The following is a 27,383-nucleotide window of genomic DNA, read 5'->3' as shown; positions in this document are numbered from 1 at the left end:
AATTATACGACACTGGTGAAAACGGCGAAATTTGGACATCTTATGGATGAAATGACAACCATTAAGTATGATGAATTAAAAGGAGTGCGAGATTTTATTCTGAAATTGGTGAATGTTCAGTCCAAGTTGAAAGATCATAATATTCATCTTCCTGACTCTTTCATTATTCATCGAGCTCTTCATGCTCTTCCTGCCTCTTTCAGCCTTATCAAGACAGCCTACAACACTTACAATCAAACATGGACTATCAGCGACCTAATTTCTCAGTGTGTAGCTGAAGAAAGCAAGCTTAAAAGGGAGAAGAATGAATCTGCTAACTATGTTTCTCACCTCAAGCCCAACAAAGGAAAAGGAAAATTCAAGAATAAAAATGATGGTGCTACTAAACAGAATGGTAATGGTAAGGAGCATAAGAATAAATAGAAGAATAACAATGGAAAGTCCAAATACTCTAATGTGAAGTGTTACTTTTGTGAAAAATTGGGGCATCGGAGAACAGACTGTCACAAATTTAAGACTTGGTTAGAAAAGAAGCAAGCACAATCAGGTAATGGATCCATTGGCATGTGTTTGTTTTGAATCTAATCTAGTTGATGTTCCTATTGATTCTTGGTGGTTAGACAGTGGTGCTACTGTTCATGTTTCTGCTTCCTTACAGGGGCTAAGGGATCTCAGGAAGCCAAGTGAGAGGGAGTCCAAGCTTAAAGTGGGCAATGATGTTGGAGTTGACGTTATCTATGTTGGAACATTTATTCTTGAATTACGGTCTCGTGATAAGATTATTACGAACAATACTTTTTATGTTCCTACTTTTAAAAGGAATTTAGTTTCGCTTCCGCTTTTGGTTAAACAAGGATATTCTTTTCATTTTGCAAATGATAATGTTGACATTATGCTTGACTCTCGAATTATTGGAAATTGCTTTTATTCTGATGGTCTTTACAAGTTGTCATTGGCTCCTTTAGATTCCTCTTTTAATGTTGTGAATACTGTGGGTAAAAGACCTCATATTAAGGAAACATCCTTATTGTTATGGCACAAAAGATTAGGTCATATTTCCAGAGAAAGGGTTGATCGTTTAATTAAATCTGAAATACTTCCTCCTCTTGATGCTTCTGATTGGGATACTTGTGTTGATTGTACTCGTGGAAAATTGACTAAAACAAGAAAGAAGACTGCAAATCGCAGTCAATCTTTATTGGAAATTATCCACACAGACATCAGTGGTCCTTATTCCACCACGTTGTGCAGAAACAAGTATTTTATCACTTTTATCGATGATTTTTCTCGTTATGGATTCACCTATTTAATTAAAGAAAAATCTGACGCCCTTGATAAACTCAAAATTTTTCGAAATGAGGTTGAGAAACAATTAGGAAGAGTCATCAAAGTTGTTCATTCTGATCGTGGAGGAGAATATTATGGTCGTTATACAGAATCTGGACAACACATGGGGCTTTTTGCAGAGTACTTACAAGAAAATGGTATAGTTGCTCAATACACTATGCCTGGTTCACCAGAGCAAAATGGCGTTGCTGAAAGGAGAAATCGCACTCTCATGGATATGGTTAGAAGTATGATGAGTAGAACAAATCTTCCAGAGTTTTTATGGGGTGAAGCACTTATGACTGCAACTTATATTTTAAATCGTGTTCCCAGTAAATCTGTTCCCAAGACCCCTTTTGAGTTGTGGACTGGGCGGAAGCCTAGTCTAAATCATCTTCGTGTATGGGGTTGTCCAGCTGAAGTAAAGATTTATGATCCTAATTTGAAAAAGTTAGATCCGAGAACAAATCGCTGTTATTTCATTGGTTATCCAATGCGCTCAAAAGGCTATCGCTTTTACTGTCCCACTCGTGGTACGCGAATTGTTGAATCTCAGACTGCTAAATTTCTGGAATTTGATGTTGCTGAAAAAATTCCTTCAACATCTCTTGAAATGGGAGAGTCATCTAAAGGAATTTGTATTCCTATGTCATTTTCAAGAGATGATAAGAGTAGTCTCCATCCTACTCCAGTTGGTAATGCCCCCAGTGTTGATGAATATATTGCTCCCGATATCGAAGATGATGAAGGTCCTATTATTGATGAAAGGCCTATTAATGATGAAGCTCCTATTGTTAATGAGAATCTTGTTATTGAAGAAATTCCAGTTGTGGAAGATGTTATTCAAAACAATGATCAACAAAGAGAAGTTATTCCAGAAGTACCTCCTCTAAGAAGATCTCAGAGACAAAAGAAGTCAACAAAGTGTCATGATAATTTTGTTTATCTTGGAGAAGGAGAATATGATATTGATCATTTTGTGGATCCTGTCACTTTTAGTGAAGCACTTAATAGTCCACAATCTTCAAAATGGTTAGCAGCTACGGATGATGAGATCGACTCCATGAAGAAAAATGGTGTATGGGAGCTAGTTTTATTACCTGATGGTTTTAAACCAATAGGTTGTAAGTGGATTTTAAAGGCTAAAAGGGATAAAAAGGGACAGATTGAAAGGTTTAAAGCGCGTTTAGTGGCTAAAGGCTTTACTCAAAGAGAAGGTATTGATTACACTGAAACTTTCTCACCTGTTTCCACTAAAGATTCATTCAGAATTATTATGGCCTTAGTTGCGCATTTTGATTTAGAGTTGCATCAAATGGATGTTAAAACTGCTTTTCTGAATGGAGAATTGAATGAGGAAGTCTATATGTCTCAACCTGAAGGCTACAAGGAGAATGGAAAAGAACACTTGGTTTGCAAGTTGAAACGATCCATTTATGGTCTCAAACAGGCATCTCGCCAGTGGTACTTGAAGTTTGACAAGGTTGTGACATCGTTTGGTTTCGTAGAGAACAAGTTTGATCAGTGTATTTATATGAAGATCAGTGGGAGTCGTTATATTTTTCTTGTTCTTTATGTAGATGACATTTTACTTGCCAGCAGTGATTTGTCACTACTAAATGAGACCAAAAATTTTCTGTCTTCCAATTTTGATATGAAAGATCTTGGAGAGGCATCCTATGTTTTGGGGATTGAGATCAATCGTGACAGGAATCGAAAAGTTCTTGGCTTATCTCAAGAAGCTTACATTAATCGTGTGCTCAAAAGGTTCAACATGGATTTGTGTAAAGCTGGTTTTGTTCCTATTCTGAAAGGGGACAAGTTCACTAAGCAGCAATGTCCTAAGAACGACTTGGAAAGAGGAGCAATGAAGAACATCCCTTATGCAAGTGTAGTAGGGAGTTTGATGTATGCTCAGGTTTGCACTCGACCTGACATAGCTTTCGTAGTCAATGTTCTTGGGAGATATTTATCTGATCCTGGCCTTGATCATTGGGTTGCAGCCAAGAAAGTTTTGAGATATTTGCAAAGAACGAAGAGTTTTATGCTTGTGTATAAGCATGTTGACAATCTTCGAGTTGTTGGTTATTCAGATTCAGATTTTGGAGGTTGTGTAGATGATTTAAAGTCAACTTCGGCTATATTTTCACCTTGGCGAGTCTTGCTATTTCTTGGAAGAGTGTCAAACAGACTTTGATCACGTCATCTACTATATATGCTGAGTTTGTTGCATGTTATGGGGCATCTTTGCAAGCTTTGTGGCTGAAGAATTTTATTTCGGAGATACGAGTGGTTGATTCTATTTCCACACCTATGCTAATCTATTGTGATAATAATGCTGCTGTTTTCTTTTCAAAGAATAACAAGATTAGTAGTGCTTCTAAACATATGGAAATAAAGTATCTCACGTCGAGACTTGGTCAAGAAAGGAGACATTGTCATTGAAAATTGCAAGACCGAGTCGATGTTAGCTGATCCTCTAACCAAAGGGTTAAGTGCCGTCTTCATTTAATAAACATGTTGTTAATATGGGCATTTTAGAATCTTTTGATCTTTTGGGTTAGTGGGAGTTTTGTTTTCTGTTTGTTTTTAGAAATTATTATTTATAATTTTCTGAATAAAGTTATGAACTACATTTTATGTTTCAATATTTTTTATTATTGAATGGATATGTTTTCAATTATGTTTTGTTATATTCTCGAGAATGATTGAATTGAAAGCATGTGGTTCATATTGTTGTGATCATTGTCTTTTAAATTTATTTGCTTATTGACAATGATATGTTGTTGGCTTAATTATTTAAGCAAGTTTAGTGACATTTACTTATTTTAAGTGGTGTATGTTTAATTTCACTGGCTTATTTATTAAGCATCACGGTATCAGTGAAATTGAGGACTGATAAGGATATTATGTTATTTTATATTGATCACATGTTGAACATAATTCCTTACCACACTACTAGACTTATTGACCATGTCGATTTAATACTTTGGTATTTGTGATTATGAATGTCTTTTGTTGAGTTAAAAACAATATGATTGTCATAGTTCATTATCAAAGGTTAAATTGGACCGGTATGTTGAGATGCTATCAGAGAACTATCATTTTTTAAAGTGGCCACAAATGTTTTCCTGTTGTTCAACCCATGAGTCGTTTTCAAATAAAATTATTTTGATATATAATATATATGTATTAAAATCAATGTAGCCCAAGTGGGAGAATGTTAGACTTTTATTTGGGCTTACATTAAATTTTATTGGTTTTATTAAAACTTGGGTTGATTGGATAGTTCTTTGCTGTGTTAGCCCATGTTGTTGGTGATCAATTGTTAATGGGCTTAGCATCTGTGTGTAAAGTCTAGGTGAAGCAGAAGTGTGGGCTTTTCTAGTTGACTGAAGCCTTTGATGAGCAGGCCCAGCCCAACTAGGGTTTTGTATCTAAGTCCCCTCCCTAACTCTATAAATACATATTGTCTCATCACAATTGTATACCTTTTGATAATCAAATAAAATAAACTGCTTCTGATTTAGAGATCTAGGGAGGAAGACTTAGTTGATAGTATTGCACTATCAAATTGGAGTAACTGCTGTGGATCAAACTGAGATAATTGCTATGGATCAATCAGGTACACATACTCAATTATCATATACTATTATTGTGTTCTATGTTATATACAAATAGATCTTGGGTTAATTGTTAATTTATGTAACATATATTACATGCTTCAGGGCCTGAAAACATTCCGAATGTCCAAAAAACTGCTATCTATTGCAGTGGGATGCAAGAAAGAGAAATACTCAGACTTCTAAATATGTCTGGCTTCACAAGACATCCAACACCATTTAAATACCTTGGCATTCCAATATGTGCCAAAAGAATTTCAGATGATGAATGCACGGGTTTAGTACAGAAAATGGTTGCAAGAATTAAAGTTTGGAACTCGAGGAACATCTCTTTTGCAGGTAGAGTTGTTCTAATCAACTCTGTCTTGTTGACAGTACACACTTACTGGTGTCAGCTTCTAATCTTGCCAAAGAAGATCATATCAGAAATAGAAAAGGTTTGCAGGAATATTTAATGGAAGCAGGGCTTGGCTGAGGGCCCTGGCAGTGTAGCTTAGGGCAATTTGTGCAAACCAAAAGATGCTGAAGGTCTAGGATTCATGAACTGGAATGAAGCAGCACTTTTTAAACATGTGTGGTCCATTGCCAATAAGAAAGACAATCTTTGGATAAAATGGGTTCATAGTGTTTACATTAAAAATGAGGAGTGGTGGGAGCACAAAGCTCTTTTGAATAGCAGATGGTATTGGCGGAAAATAGTTGAGGCAAAAGACAAAGTGAAGCAACTGATGTGTCCCAATACATTTGCCTCTGAAAATTATAAAAGAGCAGCAGGATAGAAGTTGTTGCAGGGTGCTTTTGAGCATCCTTTCTGGTGCAAAGAGGTCTGGAGCAGGCTCAATGTGCCTAAGCACAATTTTATTCTTTGGTTGGCAATGCAAAACCGATTGAAGACTAAAGAAGGCTAGCAAAATTCAAAATGTTGGAGGATGCGAATTGCTCTCTCTGCAACATGGCAACAGAAACATTAGAGCACTTGTTCTTTGACTGCAGGTTCTCCCAAGAAGCTCTGCAGCAGGTGAAATTCTGGCTTGACTGGAGGATAAAATAGAGTAGCTTGTAGGGTATTATTCGAAGAATTGAGAGGGGCAAGTACTCAAAATTCAAAAAACATGTTTATTGTGTTGTAATTGCAGCCCTAGTGTATTCAATTTGGCTAATTAGGAACGACCAGCTTCGGAATTCAAAGCTTGATACTCCCAGCCAAATGCTACAGCAAACAAAATGGATCCTAAAACATAGAGTATCATGTGTAATGCCACAAAAAGTAACAGAGAAAGATAAAGTTTAGTTTGAAAATCTTTAATACAATAGCTATATATACACACTTGTATAGTATACACAAAGGCCTTGATAAAGGTGCTTTTAGTTTGTAAATGTTTGTTTGGTGTAATGAAATTCCTGATTCATCAAACAAAAAAAATTACCCTTCAAATAACAAAATTAAAATTTAATCCATTTTCCTCTCATTCCCTTCACTCTCTTTGACTCTTTCTATCTCTACAAACTCACCCACACACATTCACCTTTGTCGAATTCTTCATTTGGCGGAGCACCATTGACAACCAAGTGTGTAGAGCAACCCAAACTCCCTACCAACATAATTCTTGAGAAAAACAATGTAATTTATTTAGTAATTATTATTGGATTAAGTTATTTTTAGTTGTATTTAGGTTGAAATGAATAGATTTACACATATCAATCTTTTATTTTGGTTGTGTTGTTCTTGAAATTTGAGTTGTCAAAATTTTGCGCTTTTTGATTAATTTTGTTTTAACGACATTTTGCGATACTTTTCACGATATATAGTGACATTAGAGCATACTGAATGTTCGGGATGACTTTTATTAATATTTGGCGACATGTTTTACGATATGTGGCGATATTAGAGCATACTGATTGTGAGGAATGACTTTTAACGATATTTGGCGACAAGTTGCGACTATATTTACGACATGTTTATCTTATGTTTTCAAACTACGATGGTCGCGATGTATATCGACATTATTTGCGATATTTGTCGATATTATTCGAGTTATATATTAGTGAATTTGGGAATGATATTTATCGATATGTTGCAATATGTGGCGATGAACTTATCGACATTTCACGATGTCACTTGTGATATTTCTCGACATATTTTTGTCAACTAAGGTTTTTTCTTCTTTTTTTGCAGATTCAACTGTATTTGTGGTCATACTTTATGATGGAGCTTGGGCAGTTGAATGTTTCAACTTGATATTCAATAACACAAAAAGCAAGATGTTAATATTTGAGGTTGATACTACTTTACAGAAGATACAATAAATTTTGTATGAAGAGTTGGATATAGACCTTCTTGTGTATGAACTGAAAGTAGATGTGTGTTACATATACATGAAAGGCAATATGATACCGTCAGAGGTTTTAGTGAAAGATAGTCAATTAAGATTCTTCTTAAGAATGAAGACAAAAATGAGTGTGGAAAAATTTCTTCTACTATTTGTGATTAAGGTTAAGAGACATGCAATTTTAGGGCCTACTCCGCCAACTGTCCCCCCAAGAAGTGTTGTTGGGAGTTTTATCCTAGAAATAGATCCAGCGATAAGTTTGAATGAGTAAACCCCTACTAATATAGATGAGGACAGGTTTGATAATGCATGTGAACAGTTTGATGAGTTTGATACTCCCTTTTACAACAATAATCATGTGGTAGATTTGAACGAGGATGGTGATGTGGAGTTGCAAGTTGATGAAGCTGTAGAGGTACCTGCTTTGAGGTTAGAACTACCTCCACTACCACTAAGTAACCAGAGGACAGAGCAAGAAAAAAGAACCCCTCGTAGTGAAAATCACCAAATACCAAGCACTAGTAGCAGCTGGCTAGGTCCTACTCATAGTACTGTACCATCTAATTTTGAAGTTTGTACAAAATTTGAACCTATTGTATGGACAAGGAAAGACATAGAGGAAAATAATATTTATAAAACTTCTCTTAGTGGTACACCTTTAGGGAAAATACATATTGGCAAGTTGTACACAAACAAGACTGAATTGAAAAATATAGTGGGAAGGTTTGCATTAAAAATAAATTTTGAGTTCATGGTGAGGAAGTTTGGCACCAATGTATTTTACACAACTTGCAAGGATTGAAATTGTTAATGGAGAGTGATGGGGAGGAAGAAGGCACATTGTGACTTGTTTGAGGTCACTATGTATCACAATGAATACACATGTAACCCAAATTCTAGACATGATGATAGCCGCCAAGCACCACCATGGGTCGTTGGCCACCTTATTAAGAACAGGTTTAAATCAGGTGGAACTAAATACATTCCCTAATTTAAATTAGTTAGATATTCAAACTTTTTCTTGGTAAATTTTATATTTCAATAAATCTCATTTATTGAAATCAGTTCTATTACAAATTATGGCAAATCTAAGCCCATAAAAAAGCTCAAAAATAATAAAATGTCATAAAAAATAGGCAAAGTTAAATTTGTCATATTTACGTAAAAAAAAATTAAAATTCTATATTAAGTGTAAATTCTACTAAAACTATTTTGATATGTATGCATATAATCCATTTAAAAAAAAAAATTAATATAGTCCAAGTGGGAGAATGTTAGATTTTTATTACTTGCATTAATCTTTTATTGTTTTTATTAAAATATAGGTTGATGAATAGTGTTTTGTTATTTTAGTACATATAGTTAGTGAGTTGATGGGCTTGATATCTGTGTGAAGTCTAGTTGAAGTAGAAATAAAGATTTTTCTAGTTAAATGAAATCTTTGATGAAGCGGCAGAATCCAAATAGAGTTTTGTTGCAAAAATATAATTTTTTTTTTTAAAAAAAAAATGTTATTTTATGGAAAAAAGAATTAATAAAAAGTTAAAAAAAAAATATGAAAACCGCATGTAAGGGTAACTAGGTGCCCATAGAATAACTAAAAAGGTAATTAGTTACTTTATACTTTTTTGCTATATTTTTTAATTTATTTTAAGAAAAAAATTCTCATAAAATAACTATTTTATTATTAAATCATATTTTTGTAAATTTATACCTTAAAACCAATAAAAATAAAAAATAAAAATGCTTTTAAAATCACACTAATATTAGTAGAAATTACATTATATATAGAAAAATTATAAAAGTTTACTTTTTTATGGCATAAATAAATAATGCTAAGGGGTTATGGATTTTTTTTGTTTTTTTACATTTATATGGGTTTTTTTATGCCATATTTTTGTAAAAAAAAAAAAGATGGAAATTTCATATTTGTAAACAATAATAAGTTTTTCCGGAAAGTTTTCGGCATCGAAAAAATCACCGGAAAAGTCATCGGCGCCGGAAAAGTCACCAGCGCCGAGAAAGTCACCGGAAAAAGTTAGTATCGCCAGAAAAGTCACCGTCGCCGAAAAAAGTCACCGAAAAAGTCATCGTCGCCGGAAAAAATCACTGGAAAAGTCACAAGAAATAAATGTCTCAAATATAAACAAAAATAGAACTGAATCTATAATATAATGAATGAAAATAAATAACACAAAATAACTCAAACCGGTTATAATTGAAATATAATTGGTTCTGTAACATAATGAATAACTCAAACTAATTATAATTAAATTAGAACAGGTTCTATAACAATGTTATAATGAATAAAAACAAATAACACGAAATAATTCATACTGGATATAACTAAAATAAAACCGGTTATATAACATAATGAATGAGTACTTTTGAGGTAGATATGGTATGGGTGTAATTATTTCGTGGGTTGGAGCATGTTGAATGGATGTTTTTGTTTGAGCTATTTCATTTAACTGGTTTTTGTGTGAGAGTTTTTATCTTAGTTGCTTTACGGAATCAGTTTTTTTGTCTTAAATTTTCAACTAGTTGATAAATATAACTTGTTTCATTATATTATATTTGAGTTATTGTATGCTATTATTTGTATTTATTTATTTTGTTATGGAACTAGTTCTTTTCATATTTATGCCTCAATATTTTCTGAAATTAATCTCTATTTTTTCTAAAAAAAATTATAATTAGTTTTATGAGGTATTATATGTTATGAGGTGTTTTATTATAGAACTAGTTTTGTTTTTAATTTATGTTTTAGGGTTTTAGGAACTGATTTTCACTTTATTTTTTAATTGTAATCGGTTTGAATTATTATGTGTTACTTGTTTGTATTCATTATGTTATATAATCGGTTCTATTTTAGTTATAACCAATTTTTGAGTTATTTCGTGTTATTGGTTTTTATTCATTATAACACTGTTATGGAACCGGTTCTATTTTAATTATAACTAATTTGAGTTATTTTTATGTTATTTATTTTTATTTATTATGTTATAGAACCGGTTATATTTCAATTATAACCAGTTTGAGTTATTAGTTTTTATTTACAGAACCGGTTATATTTTTAGTCATATCTGAGACATTTACTTCTTGTGACTTTTCCAGTGACTTTTTGACGAAAGTGACTTTTCCGGTGATTTTTCCGGCGACTTTTACAGCGACACTAACTTTTCCGGTGCTGTCGACTTTTCCAGTAGCTTTTCCGGTGCCGACGACTTTTTCGGCAAAGCTTATTGTTGTTTTCAAAATGTAGAATTTCCGTTTTTTTTTACAAAAATATGACATAAAAAACCATATAAATGTAAAAAAAAAAAAAAAAAAAAAAAAATAAAAAAAAAATCCATAAACCTATAGTATTACTTATTTATGCCATAAAAAAGTAAATTATACCCTTAATTCTCATATTTATAAAAATTCCCCATTATATTACTTAGATTTTACTCTATTATTTTACAATTATCTTCACGAATCAATCGTGGACGTTCTAAATTATATGCAAATTTAATCCTGGTATTCTATAAATTGCTCACAATTTTCTCTGGACAAAATCTATTATATTTTGCATAGTTCCCACCCAGTTGTCATATTTAGTGGATTTTTATTCTTCATATATTATGTAAACAACATCAAAAAAAAAAAAAAAAAAAAAAAATCCATAAACATGAAGTAATTAATGAAAAAGAAAAAACTTATATAGGCTTAACTCGAGTCATTTCGTTATATTTTGTAAAAATCTACATTTAGCTAAGTCCAATAATAAGAGCTATATTGCTCCAAAGCAAAACAATAATATAGAAGGAAAGAGAATGATGCTGATAAACAATAATATGAAAATAGCAAACTTTATGGTGAAAAGATGATGCTGATAAACAAGATATTTTTCTATAAATAAGATATATAAACATTTCAATTGAGAAAACAATCAAATTATGATTTGCAGCTCAGATTTTATACAAATTTGGGTCAGCCTCAAGTAAACAACATTGTGCTATTTGTGTTGAACGAACAGGTTTGCTTGTCATTCTCAGGATCCCCTAGTTCCTCGTTGCTTCTTTTCTTCTAACGTAGTCGCTTCATTCAACATGTCAGCCGCATCTTTGTGCATGTCCAGCTTCGCCAGAGCTACTGATTGCATATAGAAAGCTGTTGGCCAATCTGGAAAGACACATTGGGCTTGCATTGCATCTCGGAGAGCAGGGTCTGGCTGATCGCATAGCAGATAGCAAAGACTTCGTCTAGCAAAAACAGTTGGAGACACCATTGTTCCAACATTTATGAACTGCAACAACATCACAAAGACCACATCATGATCCAATTTCTATTCTTAGTTCAAGGCTGGGTCTTTCTAACACAAGCATATGAATTTCTTTATTAATGTACCTGGGAATAACAGTCAATGGCAGTTTTGAAATCTTTGTCCCGAAAGGCAAAGTCCCCCCGCTTCCTTGCCTCCAGCATGTCTCTCATTTGCTGAGTCCACTCTTGGAACGATAACTAATACAAAAGAAATTCACATGAATATTCCAATACCGATTGCACCACACAGCATATGCCAAGCATCATTGATTGCTTACCTCATTTGTCCCTTCATCATCCTTGTAGTGTGTTGCAACTAAGATTTGATGAATGGCTGTCAGGTCCATTCGGGAACAGGCCTCACCCATTGGCGAAAGTGGCCGTTGTGGGGTTGATGGAGCTTCATCATGCTTAGGAATTCCAAGCATTAAATAAGACGGAACCTGCTACCCCAAGATTTTTTTTCTTATATTGTATGAGAAGAGGAAGTAATGAACCTTCCACAATAAGAAACATTGTGCATGTGAAGAAACATAATTTCAGGGATCATTGCTCACCATAACAGTGGAGGACACATTTTTTAACAGTGTTGACTATAAAAAGACTTGGAAAATGTAAATGTAAACAGTTGATTGAAAAATCAAGTTCTGTTAGAGCAAAGGAGTATGATAACTGCTACAGAAATATTGTTCATACATACTTCATGCGCTAATACTAACATCCTATAACTTCACATACTGAGCATATGTAAATAGACGAGATGATAACTAGTGCAGAAAGACCAATAGTGTTTAATTATGAACTTTAATATTAGAACATCCAATGATAACTTCCTGCACTAACGTGAAGAAAACAGAAAGAACTCATTCCAGATATGCATAGATAACGCCTGAAAGCAGAACACGACTCCAGACTCAAACTAATAATTGGCGTTTCTAATATCAGAATAAGAGAATTCTTACATCTGTTTTAGAATGCAATGGAGCAAGTGTTGCAATGAGGTCCTTTGTGTTTGGCCGGTCCCTGGGTTCATATTGCAAACACTTTGAGACAAGATTAACAACCACTGTCGCCTCCTCTGTGGAAAACTTGCCTTCCAAATGTGAATCGGTCAAAAGATTGATATTCTTCTCTCTTATCATATCAAGAGCCTAAAAACATGATCATAAATCAAATTAATCAGTCTTGTCAGTAAAACTAAATAAACTAATTCATAGACCTCTTCAAGTTACGTAGTAAGTAACAACTTTAACTCTGCTCTCTCCACCAGTGCTATGGTGTTACAAATTAACAAAGACAGCTAATACAAATATGAATGCCACATATAACCAAAGAAACCACTTACATGACTTGGAGGAATATGTTTGCCACTTAGAAGATCCAAAATGACGGTGCCAAAACTGTAGATATTACTTTCTGGAGTGACCCTTCCTAGAACACCAAATTAACAATTATGGGAACAACTAAGATATAGAAAATGCAATTACAATCATGAGAAACAATAAAAATAGTTAAACTCATCTTGCACACATATATCTATTTGAGTTAAATAGCAGTAGAGTCGCAACATTTCAAAGATCGGGTTATAGATAATTCAAAACAGTAAACAAGCACCCAGTAGGTCAACCGGTTTGTCCATGAACAGTCTGACATATTATGAGTTTAAGACTAGGAGATTGTATCTTGAATGTGGTTTACATACTAGGCACTTTAGTAGGTCAGATTAACCCATTCCATTAGAAGTGAAAATCTACCATAGAAGATGTTCTATATGTGGAAACAAGAAGCTAACGAAAACAGTATCACAATCAATATGTGTTAATCAGACTAGAGGAATTAATACCATTTTTTAAATATTCAGGAGGCGTATAAGCAAGATTAGTACTGTAACTCTTGCCATCTCTACTATTTTTCATCAAGCCGAAACATGAAAGGCGTGGATCACCATCCTACAAATTTAGTTAAACGTTAAATAATGAAATCAGATCATAATAGATGCAAAATCAAAGTTTTGGGATAATATTTCAATTGTAGAAACAACACCTCATCAAAGAGAACCCTATATGCATTCAAATCATGGTATAATGGATGACCCCCAGAACTACAATAATCCAAGGCTTCAGCAATATAAAGGGCCACTCTTAAACGCATGGCCCACTCAATTGTTTGATTTTCCCCTGTCAAGAACAAACAAAGCCCCATAAAGAAATTTGAGATAAACAATATCCAATGCCTTCTTCATAAATGTGAAACCAAAACAACAAAAGAAAAGACAGAAAACACACGCACAAAAGCCTACAATCTAGGAATAGACGGCACCAAAAAAAAAAAGTGATAAACAAAGAGAAAAATATCAAAAAGAGAACACAATTTTGTAGAACTAAAGAGACAACATTACCACATTCACATTAAAACAATTCAAAACTCCATCAAATCATCACCCTTAATGCAAACCACGATAAAGAGAGATTGAAGATAACATGAAACAAATGTGCAAGCTTTTATCTTTATAGGAGTTATTGCTACAAAAGATAATTAAATTTCAGTAGTAGTTCAAATCAAATAATAAAAAAAAAGGAAGAGAGAAACTTACAGTGAAAAAGATGCTTAGCAAGAGTATCATTGGGCATGTATTCAGCAACAAGAAGCCTTTCATCACCCTCACAGCAATACCCAATCAAGTTAGCTAGTCTCCGATGGCGAAGGTTTCCCACGCTACTAGCTTCCTCCTAAGAATCAAAAACCCAGAAAAGATTCCAAAAACCCACATAAAAAACAAAAACGCAAACAAAATTACCTAATTCAACAGCTCAGCTACCACAACGACCAACCACACCCCCAAGTCCCAACCCCAAAAAGAAAGCAAAATATACACAAAAAGGGTACCGCAAACTGCTTGGGATCAGGCCAAGCGATCTTGGTAAACTTCTTTACAGCGATCCATGACCTGTTCTGAAGACGACCCTTGTAGACAACGTTAGGGGCTTTCTCACCGCTCTCGGAGACGATGAATTCGGAGCTGAAGTTGTTGGTAGCCGCTTTGAGGTCGGAGAAGGAGAACTCAGTAAAAGGCGGGGCAACCCCAGTTAGTGGCTCGGGCCCAACTGAAGGAGGAGGGTGTTGTTGTTGTTGTTGTTGTTGTTGTAGATGTTGGGTCGGACTCTTCTCCGGCTGAGATTGGCTCAACAACAATGATTGACAACAACCCATCTCTCTCTCTCTCTCTTACCTCTGGTTTCCTTGTTTCACTGTTTAAAGCTGCTTATTAGCCAAGCCAACTCAGAGAAACCATGAATGAATGAATCAATGAATTGAGTGGGTGGGTGAGTCAGTGTGTTTAAGAAAAAAAAAATGAAAAGTAGAGAGAGAAAGACTTCAAATTTCTTCCCCAGTAAAATACACTAACCAGTATTCTCTCTTATTATTATTCTTAATTATCTTCCTTATTAGTTTGTTCTATGTTAAAGTTAGTTCCTACGGTAATAAATTTAGGATTACAAAAATCATTAATCTCTTCACTGTCTACAGTTTTTCTCGTTAAAATGTTTTTTACTTTTTCATTCCTTAATTAACCCTTTCTCTCTCTTTCTCTGAGTCTTTATATATATATATTAATTAAAGAAATAAATGAGAGAATTTATTTTCCAAGGCGGCATCGTCAAAAGGTTATTGAGTTTATTTTGGGTCATCAACGTCATTAGAAATGTGAAAGGTGTTTTAGGATTGTATGATCGGATCATTTCTCCTTTGTTTGTCTTTTTTTTTTCATTTTCTTCATTTACATATATAATATAATTATTGTGTAACTTGACGTTGTCTAATTCTCTTGTCGAAAATTCTAGATTGTTGGTGTTAGAAGTTGAATTACTTAATCGTTATCACTTATTTGTATAAATATAAACAAAAACCACTTGATCGAAAAAGGTTTCATAAGTCTCAAAATGTGTAGTGGTCCAATTTTGAAAGAGCCCAATTGAGCAAACTATGGAACACAGACAACACAACACAACACATCTATGCCCTATTTTCCTTTATATTGGTTTTTTTATTCATTATTAATATTATCATTAAGGTGGTGTTGGGACAAATATAGAATCTGGTAGCTGTGTTTATTCATTTGTGTTGAATTGATGGAACTACACATACTATTTCCATTGCAGAATAGTTTTAATTGATGTTAAAAAAGACAAATGATTTGTATGTACTTTGTGTACTGTGTCTATGCTGTTTTTTAACATTATTTGATACCCGAACTTGTTGGGTTGTTTTATAAAAAATAAAATTGTTGGGTGTCTGATTTAGTAATTTATAGTAATGAGTAAACTAAAGTGTAAATCTGATTGGAAAGCATATATTCTAATACCAAATTAATTAGTGTTTGTTCTTCTGTGGATCTTACAAATCATGATATGCCACTTTTACGTGTACACAGTCTCACACATTCATGATTGGTTGGCACTATCCCAATGGTGCCAACCATACTTAATAAAATATTGTAAAAGTATCATTTTTTTTTTTCATATTCTACTTCGTTAAGAAAAAATAAGAATAAATAAGTATAAAACCAGCCAAAGTCAGTAAAGTTTATTATCATTATGTATTCAAGTAATTGAAAATAGATTAGCTGCTATACAGAAATGGATCAGTGTGAACTGACTTCAACAATTATTTAACACAATCAAGTGTGATTTAGTTGATAATCGTTATGAGGAAGTTTACTAATTGGGAAGTGAATTATTTGTAGTAATGATTTTCATTAAAATTCTGAACTTGGAAAGAGTGCTATCCTGCTCGCACAATGATATGTTTATTCATCATTCTCTACTTATTTTTCCTTTTTTTTTTTGGTATGAAAAAGAAAATTATAAAAGTCAGTCCACTGAGGTACCACGGTACATTATTGGGAGTTGTTTATATATATGTACTTTTTTTTCTTTAGTTTATTAAAAAAAAAAAAAAAAGATTGTTTATCTGGGAAGCAAAATTAAATAAGTTTGATAAATTTTTGTTTATAATTGACTTTTAATTTCCTATTTTCTAATAAGCTATTATCATAATACAGCGAAGAAATTCTGGTTTCAAATAGACATGTATGTCTTGTTTTCTTGTGGATTGAACCACAAATTTATATTAAGTGGTTTTGTTGAATAAAATCACATTAATTTGAATACATCTTAAGAGCTCTAATTCAATACATTTTTTCCAAGTTCAGCCTTCTTCAATTCAATCATTGAGAAGAAAGGCAAACATGGATAACGACACTTATAATCTTTGGCAAATAAAAGCAAGCATTATACTTGGTTAATTTCCAAACCCCGCCTTATTATTAAAAGTGTTCTCACTTGGCTAAAATGTCAAAGGAAAAGGAAAGTCTTCTGTACAATAATTCAATTAAATATCAAACAAAATAAGCTAAGCTAGGAAAAGGGAATCTATACATGGTACAAGATTTTATAATTAATGGGGCATTAAGCTGACTTGCGTCACACTCAAACAAGCCCATCAAATATACATATACCTACACTACTCAATCTCGTCATCAGGCAAAATTGAAAGGATTTTGGCTTACTGAAATTATGCAGTTGGCCCCATTTGTGCATGCTTCTTTCAATGGGATCCAATTGCAATAAGATTAACTTCAAGACTTCAGAGCCCCGACTTTAATAGATGGCATTGTTTCAATTTCACCCCTTGCATTGAGGAAAGTTCAGGAAATAATCCCGTGTTCGACTCAGCTGCATTATTGCCAGAGCAACTCAAGATCAGCTTCTGATTCCTGAATGCACCGTTAAAGCCAATTCAACGGCAGTTTTCCAAATAGTTTGGACTTTCAATCTGTCTCTTCCTTTTCACCCTTGGCAGTTTAGGTAGTTCAAAGTTGCAATTTTAATATAATCTGAATGACAGTGCTTTAAAATATAGTATATAGATCCAGATGATTGCAGACTGATGCTTAGTCGTGCATACATGCAGGCTTCAACTTGTCTTGTTTCTCATAGCTAGCAAGAACCACCAACAGCAGTTGAGCACTTAAACGGAGTACAAGACTCCTGGCAAGGGATGAACCCATTAACATTTCATAACACGGCCCTATGTCTCTTGCTCTCTCGAATGAGTTTCTTCTTCACTGCGCTGCAGAAGCTCCTCATAAGCTTTCAATGAGTTAGCTGTGAACTTTTCCATGGCCTCAAAAATACGTTGCAGGCTAGCCTGCAGACTAGCATTACTAGTGTCGCTTTGATATACAATATGTCCACTTACAGATAGATTGTTATTCTCCCCTGTGACAAGCTCCATTTTCTTGTCAAATGCTTGAATTTCCTTCTGCATCCTCTGATCCTCTTTATCCATGTTCCTAACTTTTCTCTCTAGATCCTTGTTTGCCATCATTCGTTGACGCATTTCATGCTTATCTTGTTCCCAGATCTGAAGAACACTCGAGGCAAATACACGCATAGAATCAACCACTTCCTTTTCAGATATGTTGTCCATAGCTTGCGACCATTGATGACAGATTACAAAAACAGGAGGCGCACCCATCCTCCCAGGTGAGAAAGGAACTATTCCATCAGCTGTTTCTTCAGGCTCGTAGAAAATACATTTGACTAGCCAATCATTTATGGCCCTCACATAACCCTTCTGGGCACTTATCCAAGTAGAGAATCTGAAAGTCCAGTTAATAAGCTCACGCCCAAACTGCAAAGTTGCTTCGAGATGAGCATCACCAAGCTTTTTACCAGATCCAATAGAGCCTAGAGCTCTAGCTTCTCTGATGGCTTCACATTGAATGCTATGGCATTCAAGCATACATTTCCACATCCTGGTTAACCTGAAGACATTCCAAAACAACTACCCATAAGAATCAAATGCATAAGCATCTAATATAAAAGGACATTAATCCGGATGTGTGAGAAAATTAGTGGTGTGATTTCAGAAAGCTAAGTGTCAGTTAACATAAAGGCATACCAAGAGGACAAAAGATCTTTCAAAAGGACAATGATTTACAAAAAAGAAAGAAAAATGCTATTTGTCTCTAGCTAGAGCAAGAAAATGATCAAGTGTTCATATATTGGCATACAAGCCCTTGGAAAGTCAACGTAGAAGTTTTATATATCTCCAAAAGTACATAACAGTTTTTTTACGTCAAGGTGGACTTACAGTATTGGTATCTTCATATTCTAGGAGTTATGCCAATACCATACAAAATTACATCAAGGTGGACTTACAGTATTGGTATCTTCATATTCTAGGAGTTATGCCAATACCATACAAAATTTATCATACTTAGTAGTGGGATTCAACTCTAGCACAAAGCTGTTCTGAGAGTTTCACAAAGTTCCTTATAATGAACAATCGCAATTAATGAGCATGCATATCAAACTAGGATAAAAGCATTTAAAAATTCCTTTCTTCTCATTTTAATTTGTCATCTATGTTTTTTCGGACTCTTAAAAATCCCAAAAGGCTGCGAAGGAACTTTCTACTTTAGCTGATAGGCTCTCCTTAAGACAATTTCTGTCTGCCCAAAGTCAGATTTCTCCAACAGAACCTTAGATTTCAAACTAAGCTCACAATAAATACATTTTGATATTCCTGCAGAAAGAGTAATGAAAACTGTATGTGCAAAAGAACTCTTATAACTATGAAATAAAAAAATCCAATCTGAAATTTCTTAAAAACAATATCTAGATGCATCAGATTCTGATAAAATGCTATATTATAGTCAAACACAAATATTTACAGCACAAAAGACTAAGATCCTGCAAAGATCCAATAGAGAACTAGTTATTTCACATACCCTTGAATTAATTTATTTAATTGTGGCCATAATTCTTCATCTCTGATCTTGTTAATTGTCACGGAAATCTTATCAACAACTTGAATTGCAATTCTTATCTTTGTGGATAGACCCTTTATAAAAGTTCTAGTTGCCTCAACTTTGTGTGCCTCAGCACCTCTTTCATCCAATCGCTTCAGCTTACGGCACTTCCTGTCATGCATTACCCGCATTTTTTCCTCAGCCTGCACGTGTATTAACATAATACTATTTAGCTCCACATCAACAATAAAAATCTGTGACATGCCCCTGCATCAAAAGCTTACAACCCAGATAATAACCTAGAAAGACGGAAATAGTTTAAAAGGCCTGATGCAACATGTCCAAATAAATAAATTACTAAAATCAGAACCTAGGATCATGAACACCCCTTTTGACAGATAGCTTATGTTAATCAAAACTAACAACCATAGACTGAGAACCTCTCCTCGTATCATAAACACAAATCAAACTTTTGAAAGTTCCTTCTGTTATTATCACAAGACACTCTTAAATTATCATCTTAGGTCATGTTTAGAAATAACTATAGGAACTTACTGGATTGAATAGTCCGAATGATGTGTTCTTAGTCATGTAATTAGAGAGCAAATTGAAAAGAAAAATCCAAGTACCTAAATTAATCCAACTAACATGAGATAATTTAATCAGGTTATGAAATTTGGATAACACTATTCTTGCCAATACAATTTCCTTTGGCTATATAATTAGACATAAAATAATTCTCTATCAATCTTTTCTTTTTTCTGGCTGCAAATGATAATTCCTATGGTCCTATCATTCTTCTTTAATTATTTTCTAAAAAATATCCAATGATATCACATCCAATCTAGAGCGAGCCCTCAAAAGAATGATATGAATGAAAGCATGAAGAGAAATGTTCTTGTCAGAGAAACCAAGTGAAAGTAGTCTAAAGATTAGTAAGATACTAGAGGGTTCCCTGATAAATGATAAAATAACGTCAATATATCGTGGGCTTGAACAAAAAACAGTATACCTTAACTTCATTGTAGAGTTTCTTCTCCCAAAGATACAGCTTATGTAATGTAGAAGAAAGATTTTTTGACGTGGTCCGTAATTCTTCCTCAAAGTCCAACTGGGCAGGAGCAGCCGCAGACGAAGAGGACTCTGCAGCCTTAGATGTAGACGGCTGTGAGGACATTACCGACAGAGATTGAGTACCCACGTGTAACATCTTGGAAGCTGCTTCAAAATATAGTTGAAAGTAAGTTAAACAATGCAGCTAACTGAAATTCCAATTCACCCAAGTTTATACTTTTATTTTACATTTTGAATTGGTTTGCCGTAATCATAGGTCATCATGAACAATTGTAATGCTACATTATTAAGCACCAAAAGAAAAAGGCAGACTTCATCACGAGATCGAGCTAGCAAAACCGGAATAGCCTGAATTCTATTAAAAAATTAAAAATAATAAAGGAATTTACATACCATGTCTACGGTTGTACGGAAGCTTTCCCACCTCGAGCATCTGAGCAATTTCATTACCAGACTCTGAAGCTCGTTGAAACTGGGTCTCAATTTCCCTTACCGCTTCAAAAACATCTCGATAACCACCTCGACCCTTGAATGCAGCCCCGCCACCGCGGTCCTTCGACCTCTCCTCTTCATCAACAACTTTCTTTTCCACGACGTGAACCTCATATTCCATCCCTTCATTCTCCATCGATTCACGCGGCCTAGTCTGATAATGTGAGACCTCTGGTTCATTAACCTTGTCATCAGCAGCTGCAGCGGCCGCCGCCTTGGCATGCTTCCCACCATCAGCTGCAGCATACCTTTGATCACCGTGAACTTCCTTCACAACCTCGTGCTGATATTCCTCGTCTTCCAAGTCAGGAATTCCCTCCTCTTCCCTTACCTCCCTCGAGTCTCGGCTAGGGGTGTACTGTGAATAGTACTTGTCCTCGGCCTGAAATGGGTTCAAAAAATCCCAAGCCGAAGCCCTCGGTGGTGAAGGCGGAGGAGGAGGTGGCTTAGACGAAGACGCCACAGCCTGGGAAGCTCCAGCCGACATAGCCCCATAAGGAGGCGGCGAAGAATTACCATAATACCCACCCATCCCACTGGCATAATTGTCATACCCATAATACGAATATTGATTCTGATTATTGCTCATATGATTAGGATAAGGGTAATATGAAGAAGAAGAAGAAGCAGAAGCGTCACCCACATGGTGTATGATCTCGGGACTGAGGGGTCTCTGCTGGTAGACCACAGAAGGCGTAGCTTTATTCTGCATATAATTCATATTTAAAAACCCTCCTCCATACGAGCCCAATCCTCCTTGATCCGTTTCCATGTAACCATACATACCACCGGGACTGTGCAAAGGCGATGAATGATCCGAATGGTGAAGCGAACCCGAATCATCTGAGTCCGAATCGGAGTGGAATTGTAGATGAGCATCGGAATTGTCGTGATTGTGCGGCGATTTCGAAGCTTTGATAGTCTTACTTACATCAGGATCGCCTTTCCGTTGAGGAGGAAGATTAAGCTTAGGAGAGGGAGGAGCCCCAGAAGAATTAGCTAACTCCTGCTGAACAAAAGTTTGCAATGAGTTACCAATACCTTTAAGAGAGAGAATGTAAGCCATGTGAGACTCAGCAAAGGCAAAACGCTGTTGAATCGCTCGGTCAAGGTGGTCACAGCGCTCTCGGCAGAGCGCCACCGCCGGGAGATCATCGACCTTAGAGCTGGCGCAGCCCATTATCTTTTTTTTTTTCTCTTTTTCTTTAAGCTAATAATTTTTTTTATTATTATTACGGACCGGTTGAAAAGATAGAGGAGGGTGAGTTATGATGGGTAGATCAAGTAAACCACGGCCATGATTGAGATAGCGATGTAGACAGTGGGGCAGCGTTTGTTTCTGGGGAAAATTTTTAGGGTTAGAAGAAAAGAAGATAAAGAGAAAAAGAGAAAGAAAGAAAGAAAGAGAGAGATTGTGTGGGAGGGTGAAGAGGGAATCTTTGCCAGCGCGGAGTTTTGTCGTCGGCTTGTATTGTAGTAGCAGTAGCAGAGAAAGAGAGAGAAGCCCAAAGAAACTATAGGAGAGAGAAACTTCACACTGTATCAGACAGTATAGTGTTAGTGTGAGAAACAAAGAGAAAGAGAAAGAGAAAGAGTATTGTACTGTATTTTTCTGTACACGTCGGTGTATAATTATTTTTTAAAAAATAAATAAAAAATAAAACGGCTTATTTATTTATTTATTTATTGATGTACCTTTTTGAGAACATCTCTCTCTGGTATTAATATTATTATTATTATTTTTAAAAATAAAAATGGTTAACAAAGTAGTGAATTGAAATGAGAGTTGAGATGGAGGAGGTATGATTTGGTTAGTTAGTACCAAAAATAAAAATAAATTATGAATGTGGGGACCTGATTTCTTTCTGGTCATTTTATTTGCATTATTATTATAATAAGGGTTATTAATATTATAGAGTTCATGGGGATATTTATAACTACAGAGGTGTTTATATGGTTTGACGGAAAGTTGACCCTCTTGCCGCCATATAATTTTCCCGTTAAACTATTTATTCTAAATTTCCAGTTCTACCCTTGTATTAGTTTCAGTAACACGTTTGCTTTCTTTGGATTTTCCTTTTCTTCCTTTTGAAGGACATTAATTTTCTTGGTTGGTTCCAAGTCGAACTTCTTCTATAGAAAGTTTTTAGTTTTACCTTGTCTAATTCTTGGAAATTTTGTTGTGGACCGATTTATCACATATTTTCTATGCCCCAAAAAGAAAATACTATTTTCATTTTTCACAAATTTTTCTTTTTTTTTAGGATGTCTTCTTTTTATTATTATTTAATAATTATATTGTGTTGTGTTTAGACATAAAGTCTCAAATTGGTATGTAAGGGTATTTAAATTTTCAAATGTCCAATTTATTTGAATTTTCACTTGATTTATTTTTGTCATTTATGTTTTTTCCTTCAAATTTTTATTTAAATTTTCAAATGGCCAATTATTTGAATTTTCACTTGAATTATTTTGATCTCCATCAACTTTTGTCATTTATGTTTTTTCCTTCAAATTTTTGCATCCTTCCCATTTCATTATTATTTGAATAATTATTAAATTTATCTTGGAACTTATGTTATTACTAATTTGTGCCCCTAAAATATAGAGATTATTAAAAAATTTCCTCAATATATAACTATTCCTCCTTTTGTTACGTATTTTAATATTTAGTCGTTTATTAGCTAAGGTAGCATAAGAGAATTTGATGTGCCATTATAAATTGTTGGTACTTAAAAATTAATCGTAAAATTGAATATTTTGGCCTACATTAACTATGTACCCTAATAAAAAGGTAATCAAATAGAAATTAAAAAAAATCCTATTTCTCTTCATTTCTTCTTCTCCGTCCTTTCTCCCCGCAATTTGCTCTGTTTGCTCTGTTCTTACAAAGAAGTTTAGGCTTTAAAAGGAAAAACAAAACTGAAATCCTAAGGTCCAAGCTTTTGGAACCGGAACCTCAGAGATTTGGAAGTAAGTAATGTTCGTTAAGTTTTTTGAAAAATAACTTGTTGAAATTCCAAGGTCCAGGCCATTGGAACCACGATTTCAAGGAACCTAGAAGTAAACAATTTACAAAAAATTCAAATTTTAAGTACAAAAGTCAAAATCCTAAGGTTCAGGCCGTTGGAGCCAGAACCTCAAGGAATCCAGAAGTAGACTAACTTACCAAGCAAAAATTCATTCAAGTTATAACATACTTAATGAATTTAAAATAGATATGATAAATAAAAGCAGTTTACACCTCTAGAAGGTTGAAGGCTGAATATTTACATGTCAAAAGGACCCCGTGGTAAGGGCACCAGAAAATTATCTCCGTGTATATAAAAAGAGGAACCCTTATCCCAAAAGCAAAGTTAAAAATAAATATAAAGTTAGGATTAGGCAGATATGTCTAGATGAGCGGATAAATCAGACTAGATGGATGTATCTTGAAGTGTGGAGGCATCAGTAGCCAGATCTACATTAGAAGTTGGAAGAGAAAGTTCCAATGGTGGTTTTGTAGCTAAAAGAATTGTTTTAGATCCAGACTATGCAGTTTTTTCTTTGGAGAGCTTTTCCATTCTTTCGATCTCCATGATCTTGGGATCCTAGCTATCTCATATATCCTATCGAGCTATCAAATCACGAAATATCTATGACGAACTAACTCTAAGAAGTATAGGTCAAAGCCCCCTGATCAACCTGATTCAAGTCTTCCAGACTTGGAGCATAGATTAAACAAAAAGGAGAACTATCTCTTCCAGATGTACTTGCTCTCAGGGTGCCTTCATCCGAAACAACCCCATAAAATGGACCTCGAGCTCTGCTTTTTCGTTCATGGGCTTCGAATGAAGTGGGCGCAGTCTTCCAACCATCTCTGGTCTTTCTTGATGGCTTTTCACACTGCATCAACAACTATCTCTGTAATAACCTCTTTAAAATCCAGAGAGTCTCCATGAATAAAGTCTTTGACGTGAAAGACATATATGCTCTGATGAGGAGCAAGCAAACCAACTTGCCTAAGGTTGGCTGTAGTAACAAGCTTTTCCACCTGCAAGTCTTTAGGAGGAAAGCCCTGGTATAAAGCTTGTCTAGCCTCCAAGAAAGGGGTGGCTACCGGACGTGTAATTTTATCTAGAAATAAAGAGGCAAAAGGATCCTAATTAGAGACTATAGGGAAAGATGATCCTAATTAGAGACTATAGGGAAAGATGGGCAAAGAAATCAAATAAGAAAGAGTAATCCAATTACTTTCAATATAAAAATCTAAAAAAAGGGTCGGAACCCTCTTCAACTGGAAACATGTTGTGAAAAACCAATAGCCCTTGAAGTCGTGCATATACTTCACGGTACTAGTTGGACAGATTAAGGACTTGAAGTGCTTCTCAAGCTGGTGGAAGCCTATTTTTCTCTTATTCTTCCACATAGATTGAGGCTTTACTTGATAAAAAATAGAAAATCTCTTCCGGATTAGGGACCTCCATCTTCTTGTCTTTGCACAAAACGAACCAACCCGCAAGTAGCCTATAAACTTAGGGAATAAATTGGAGAGGGCGATGCCTACTATCGCACAAAAGTTGGCAAAGTATCTCCTAAGTGGAAGATGTGCTCCCATATTAATATGGGCGCCCAGCTGCAGACGTTGAAGTCGTCTATACATTTACATGGTGACCCCCCAAGGACGGAGAGTCTGATCCAGAATAAACCTAGAACACTCTGGAGGCCACATTTTGTCTCATACTTCCAAAGATTGCCATAATTTTGGAACTTATTGGTGTACTGATCCATCTCCCAAGGAGAAGAATTGTATACCACTTTGGGAGCTGCAACTTCTTCTTCTAAAACTTCAACTTCCTCGCGCTGGTCAATTTTTGTCATGGTAGAAGCTGGAAAAGAATAAGAAAGAAAATAACCAAGCAGTTAGATACTCATACTAAAGAAGATAGTAGGGACAGGAGAGAGTCCTCCACTATAACTACTTAGAGAGGTCCCCACCAGACCTTATATCCAAAAATAAAACTCAAAGAGTATCAATTTTGAACGATCATATCGGGAACATAGATGGCCAATTGAAAGTACAAACGAAGTATTACCTAAAACTATAAGGGTCCTGGATAGAGGAAGGGATTTCAGTCATCCCTATTTCAATCAAATGTTCAAACAAAAAGGGTGAAATTTCGTAGAACCTAGTCAAGACTACAAACGATATGTGTTAAATGTCCTATTTCTACAAAACATTCAGAATCACTCCAAGGCCTGAAATCCTATTCATCAACAATTCAAGGTAAACATGTAAGGATTGAAAGTGAATGCCAAACCCTAACAATAATCAAAATTCTAGAAAGTAAAAGAAACATACTTGAAGAAGAACTAGAAAAAGACAAAGAACTTTAGGAAGGCTGAGAATTTGGGGAAAAAATTCTAGCGTGATGTGATAGTCACAAGGAAACTTTCATCGAAGGAATTTGGTCAAGACGTAGAATCCTAGACTGAATTAGACGAATCTTACTAAGGAGGTTTTCAACCTCCACTTGAATATCTAGTGTTCTCTATGGTGGTGAAGAATCGATAATTAGAGCTGGGGTTGGTGCTCCTGGATTTTCTCACCAACAAATTTGAAGGAGAAGATGAATACAATGATTAATGTAGTACTCCAAGGTTCTCTCGTCTGTCGTTGTCTTTTCTCTGCAAGTTTGAACTCAGTTTGAAATTTGGGTAAAAGTGGTGAACGAACATGTTTACACCATATTTATACACATAAATGGTGATCTATGTATTCCCAGATCAACGACCAGGATTATGCTCAAGAAAAAGCAAGAAATATCCAATGGTTTAGGAAAATTGACAGTCAGACATTTAATGCAATGTTTTGAATTGAGAAAATTCGAATGATGATATTTTTATCAACTTCTATTTCACCAAGCTTCGCCAAACGCACCTCATTGGTGAAAGTTACCACCATGAACCGATGATACACTGCCATATGCAGCTCTATTTCAAAAAATGGAGAGTTGTCAACCACGAACATGATCAGTATAGAAGGTTAGCCTCCACCTGTCCATCTGCGAGGAAGAGTGCAAGCTTTCGCAACTCCTAGAGTTCCATAAGCTTAGGGGTAAATATTTATTCGTGTTTCTAGATGGGGACATGTGGTATTCCAACAGCAAATACATGCCCAAATAAGATATTAAACCAGGTCTAGAAGCAAAGTTAGTCCTTTCGGATGATGAGTAGAAGACTCTTCTAGGCGAAATATCCATCCAGCATGGTATGCGTCCAGAAGACTTTAGATGGAGCATCCAAGAGAAGTAATCAGCAAGCATTCAGACGTCAAATACTGTTCCCATTTATTAATTACCAAATCCCATAATATCAGGAATTAACTCTCGAGGATCTCGTTCGAAGATCATATCTTCCTAAATATGGAAA

The 27,383-nt window shown here is 34.9% G+C and overlaps 2 protein-coding genes across 3 annotated transcripts; both read right to left on the bottom strand.

The window, feature by feature from the left end:
- Nucleotides 1–11,151: 11,151 nt before the first annotated feature.
- LOC115702467 (serine/threonine-protein kinase BSK1) lies at nucleotides 11,152–15,174 on the bottom strand. 2 transcript variants are annotated; one of them, XM_030629922.2, is made up of 9 exons: nucleotides 14,474–15,174; nucleotides 14,181–14,316; nucleotides 13,631–13,764; nucleotides 13,431–13,536; nucleotides 12,933–13,018; nucleotides 12,550–12,738; nucleotides 11,866–12,030; nucleotides 11,672–11,785; nucleotides 11,152–11,570 (listed from the first exon to the last, which is right to left on the bottom strand). In XM_030629922.2, exons 1-9 carry the CDS (start codon nucleotides 14,795–14,797, stop codon nucleotides 11,316–11,318), a joined length of 1,509 nt encoding a protein of 502 aa, XP_030485782.2. In that variant the 5' UTR covers nucleotides 14,798–15,174; the 3' UTR covers nucleotides 11,152–11,315. The 2 variants fall into 2 exon arrangements, with proteins under 2 accessions (XP_030485782.2, XP_030485776.2); XM_030629916.2 differs by having other exon boundaries at nucleotides 11,866–12,033; nucleotides 14,474–15,155.
- A 1,714-nt stretch (nucleotides 15,175–16,888) lies between these two features.
- LOC115702487 (protein ALTERED PHOSPHATE STARVATION RESPONSE 1) lies at nucleotides 16,889–22,872 on the bottom strand. The gene is made up of 4 exons (XM_030629930.2): nucleotides 20,874–22,872; nucleotides 20,419–20,624; nucleotides 19,386–19,609; nucleotides 16,889–18,416 (listed from the first exon to the last, which is right to left on the bottom strand). The coding sequence occupies exons 1-4, from the start codon at nucleotides 22,150–22,152 to the stop codon at nucleotides 17,678–17,680; spliced, it is 2,448 nt and encodes an 815-aa protein (XP_030485790.2). The 5' UTR covers nucleotides 22,153–22,872; the 3' UTR covers nucleotides 16,889–17,677.
- Nucleotides 22,873–27,383: the final 4,511 nt, after the last annotated feature.

This window comes from Cannabis sativa, chromosome X (assembly GCF_029168945.1).
Source record: "Cannabis sativa cultivar Pink pepper isolate KNU-18-1 chromosome X, ASM2916894v1, whole genome shotgun sequence".
Classification (NCBI taxonomy): Eukaryota; Viridiplantae; Streptophyta; class Magnoliopsida; order Rosales; family Cannabaceae; genus Cannabis; species Cannabis sativa.
This window is presented reverse-complemented; position numbering and strand designations above follow the sequence as displayed.

Coding starts and splice junctions, on each gene's coding strand:
- LOC115702467 (XM_030629916.2), bottom strand. CDS start 14,797: ATGGGTTGTTGTCAATCATTGTTGTTGAGCCAATCTCAGCCGGAGAAG. Junction 12,034..12,549: donor CATTGCATTCTAAAACAGAT/GTAAGAATTCTC, acceptor ATCTTGGGGTAG/CAGGTTCCGTCTTATTTAAT. Junction 11,786..11,865: donor ATGATGAAGGGACAAATGAG/GTAAGCAATCAA, acceptor CTTTTGTATTAG/TTATCGTTCCAAGAGTGGAC.
- LOC115702487 (XM_030629930.2), bottom strand. CDS start 22,152: ATGGGCTGCGCCAGCTCTAAGGTCGATGATCTCCCGGCGGTGGCGCTC. Junction 20,625..20,873: donor TCCGTACAACCGTAGACATG/GTATGTAAATTC, acceptor ATTTTGAAGCAG/CTTCCAAGATGTTACACGTG. Junction 18,417..19,385: donor TTAAATAAATTAATTCAAGG/GTATGTGAAATA, acceptor GAATGTCTTCAG/GTTAACCAGGATGTGGAAAT.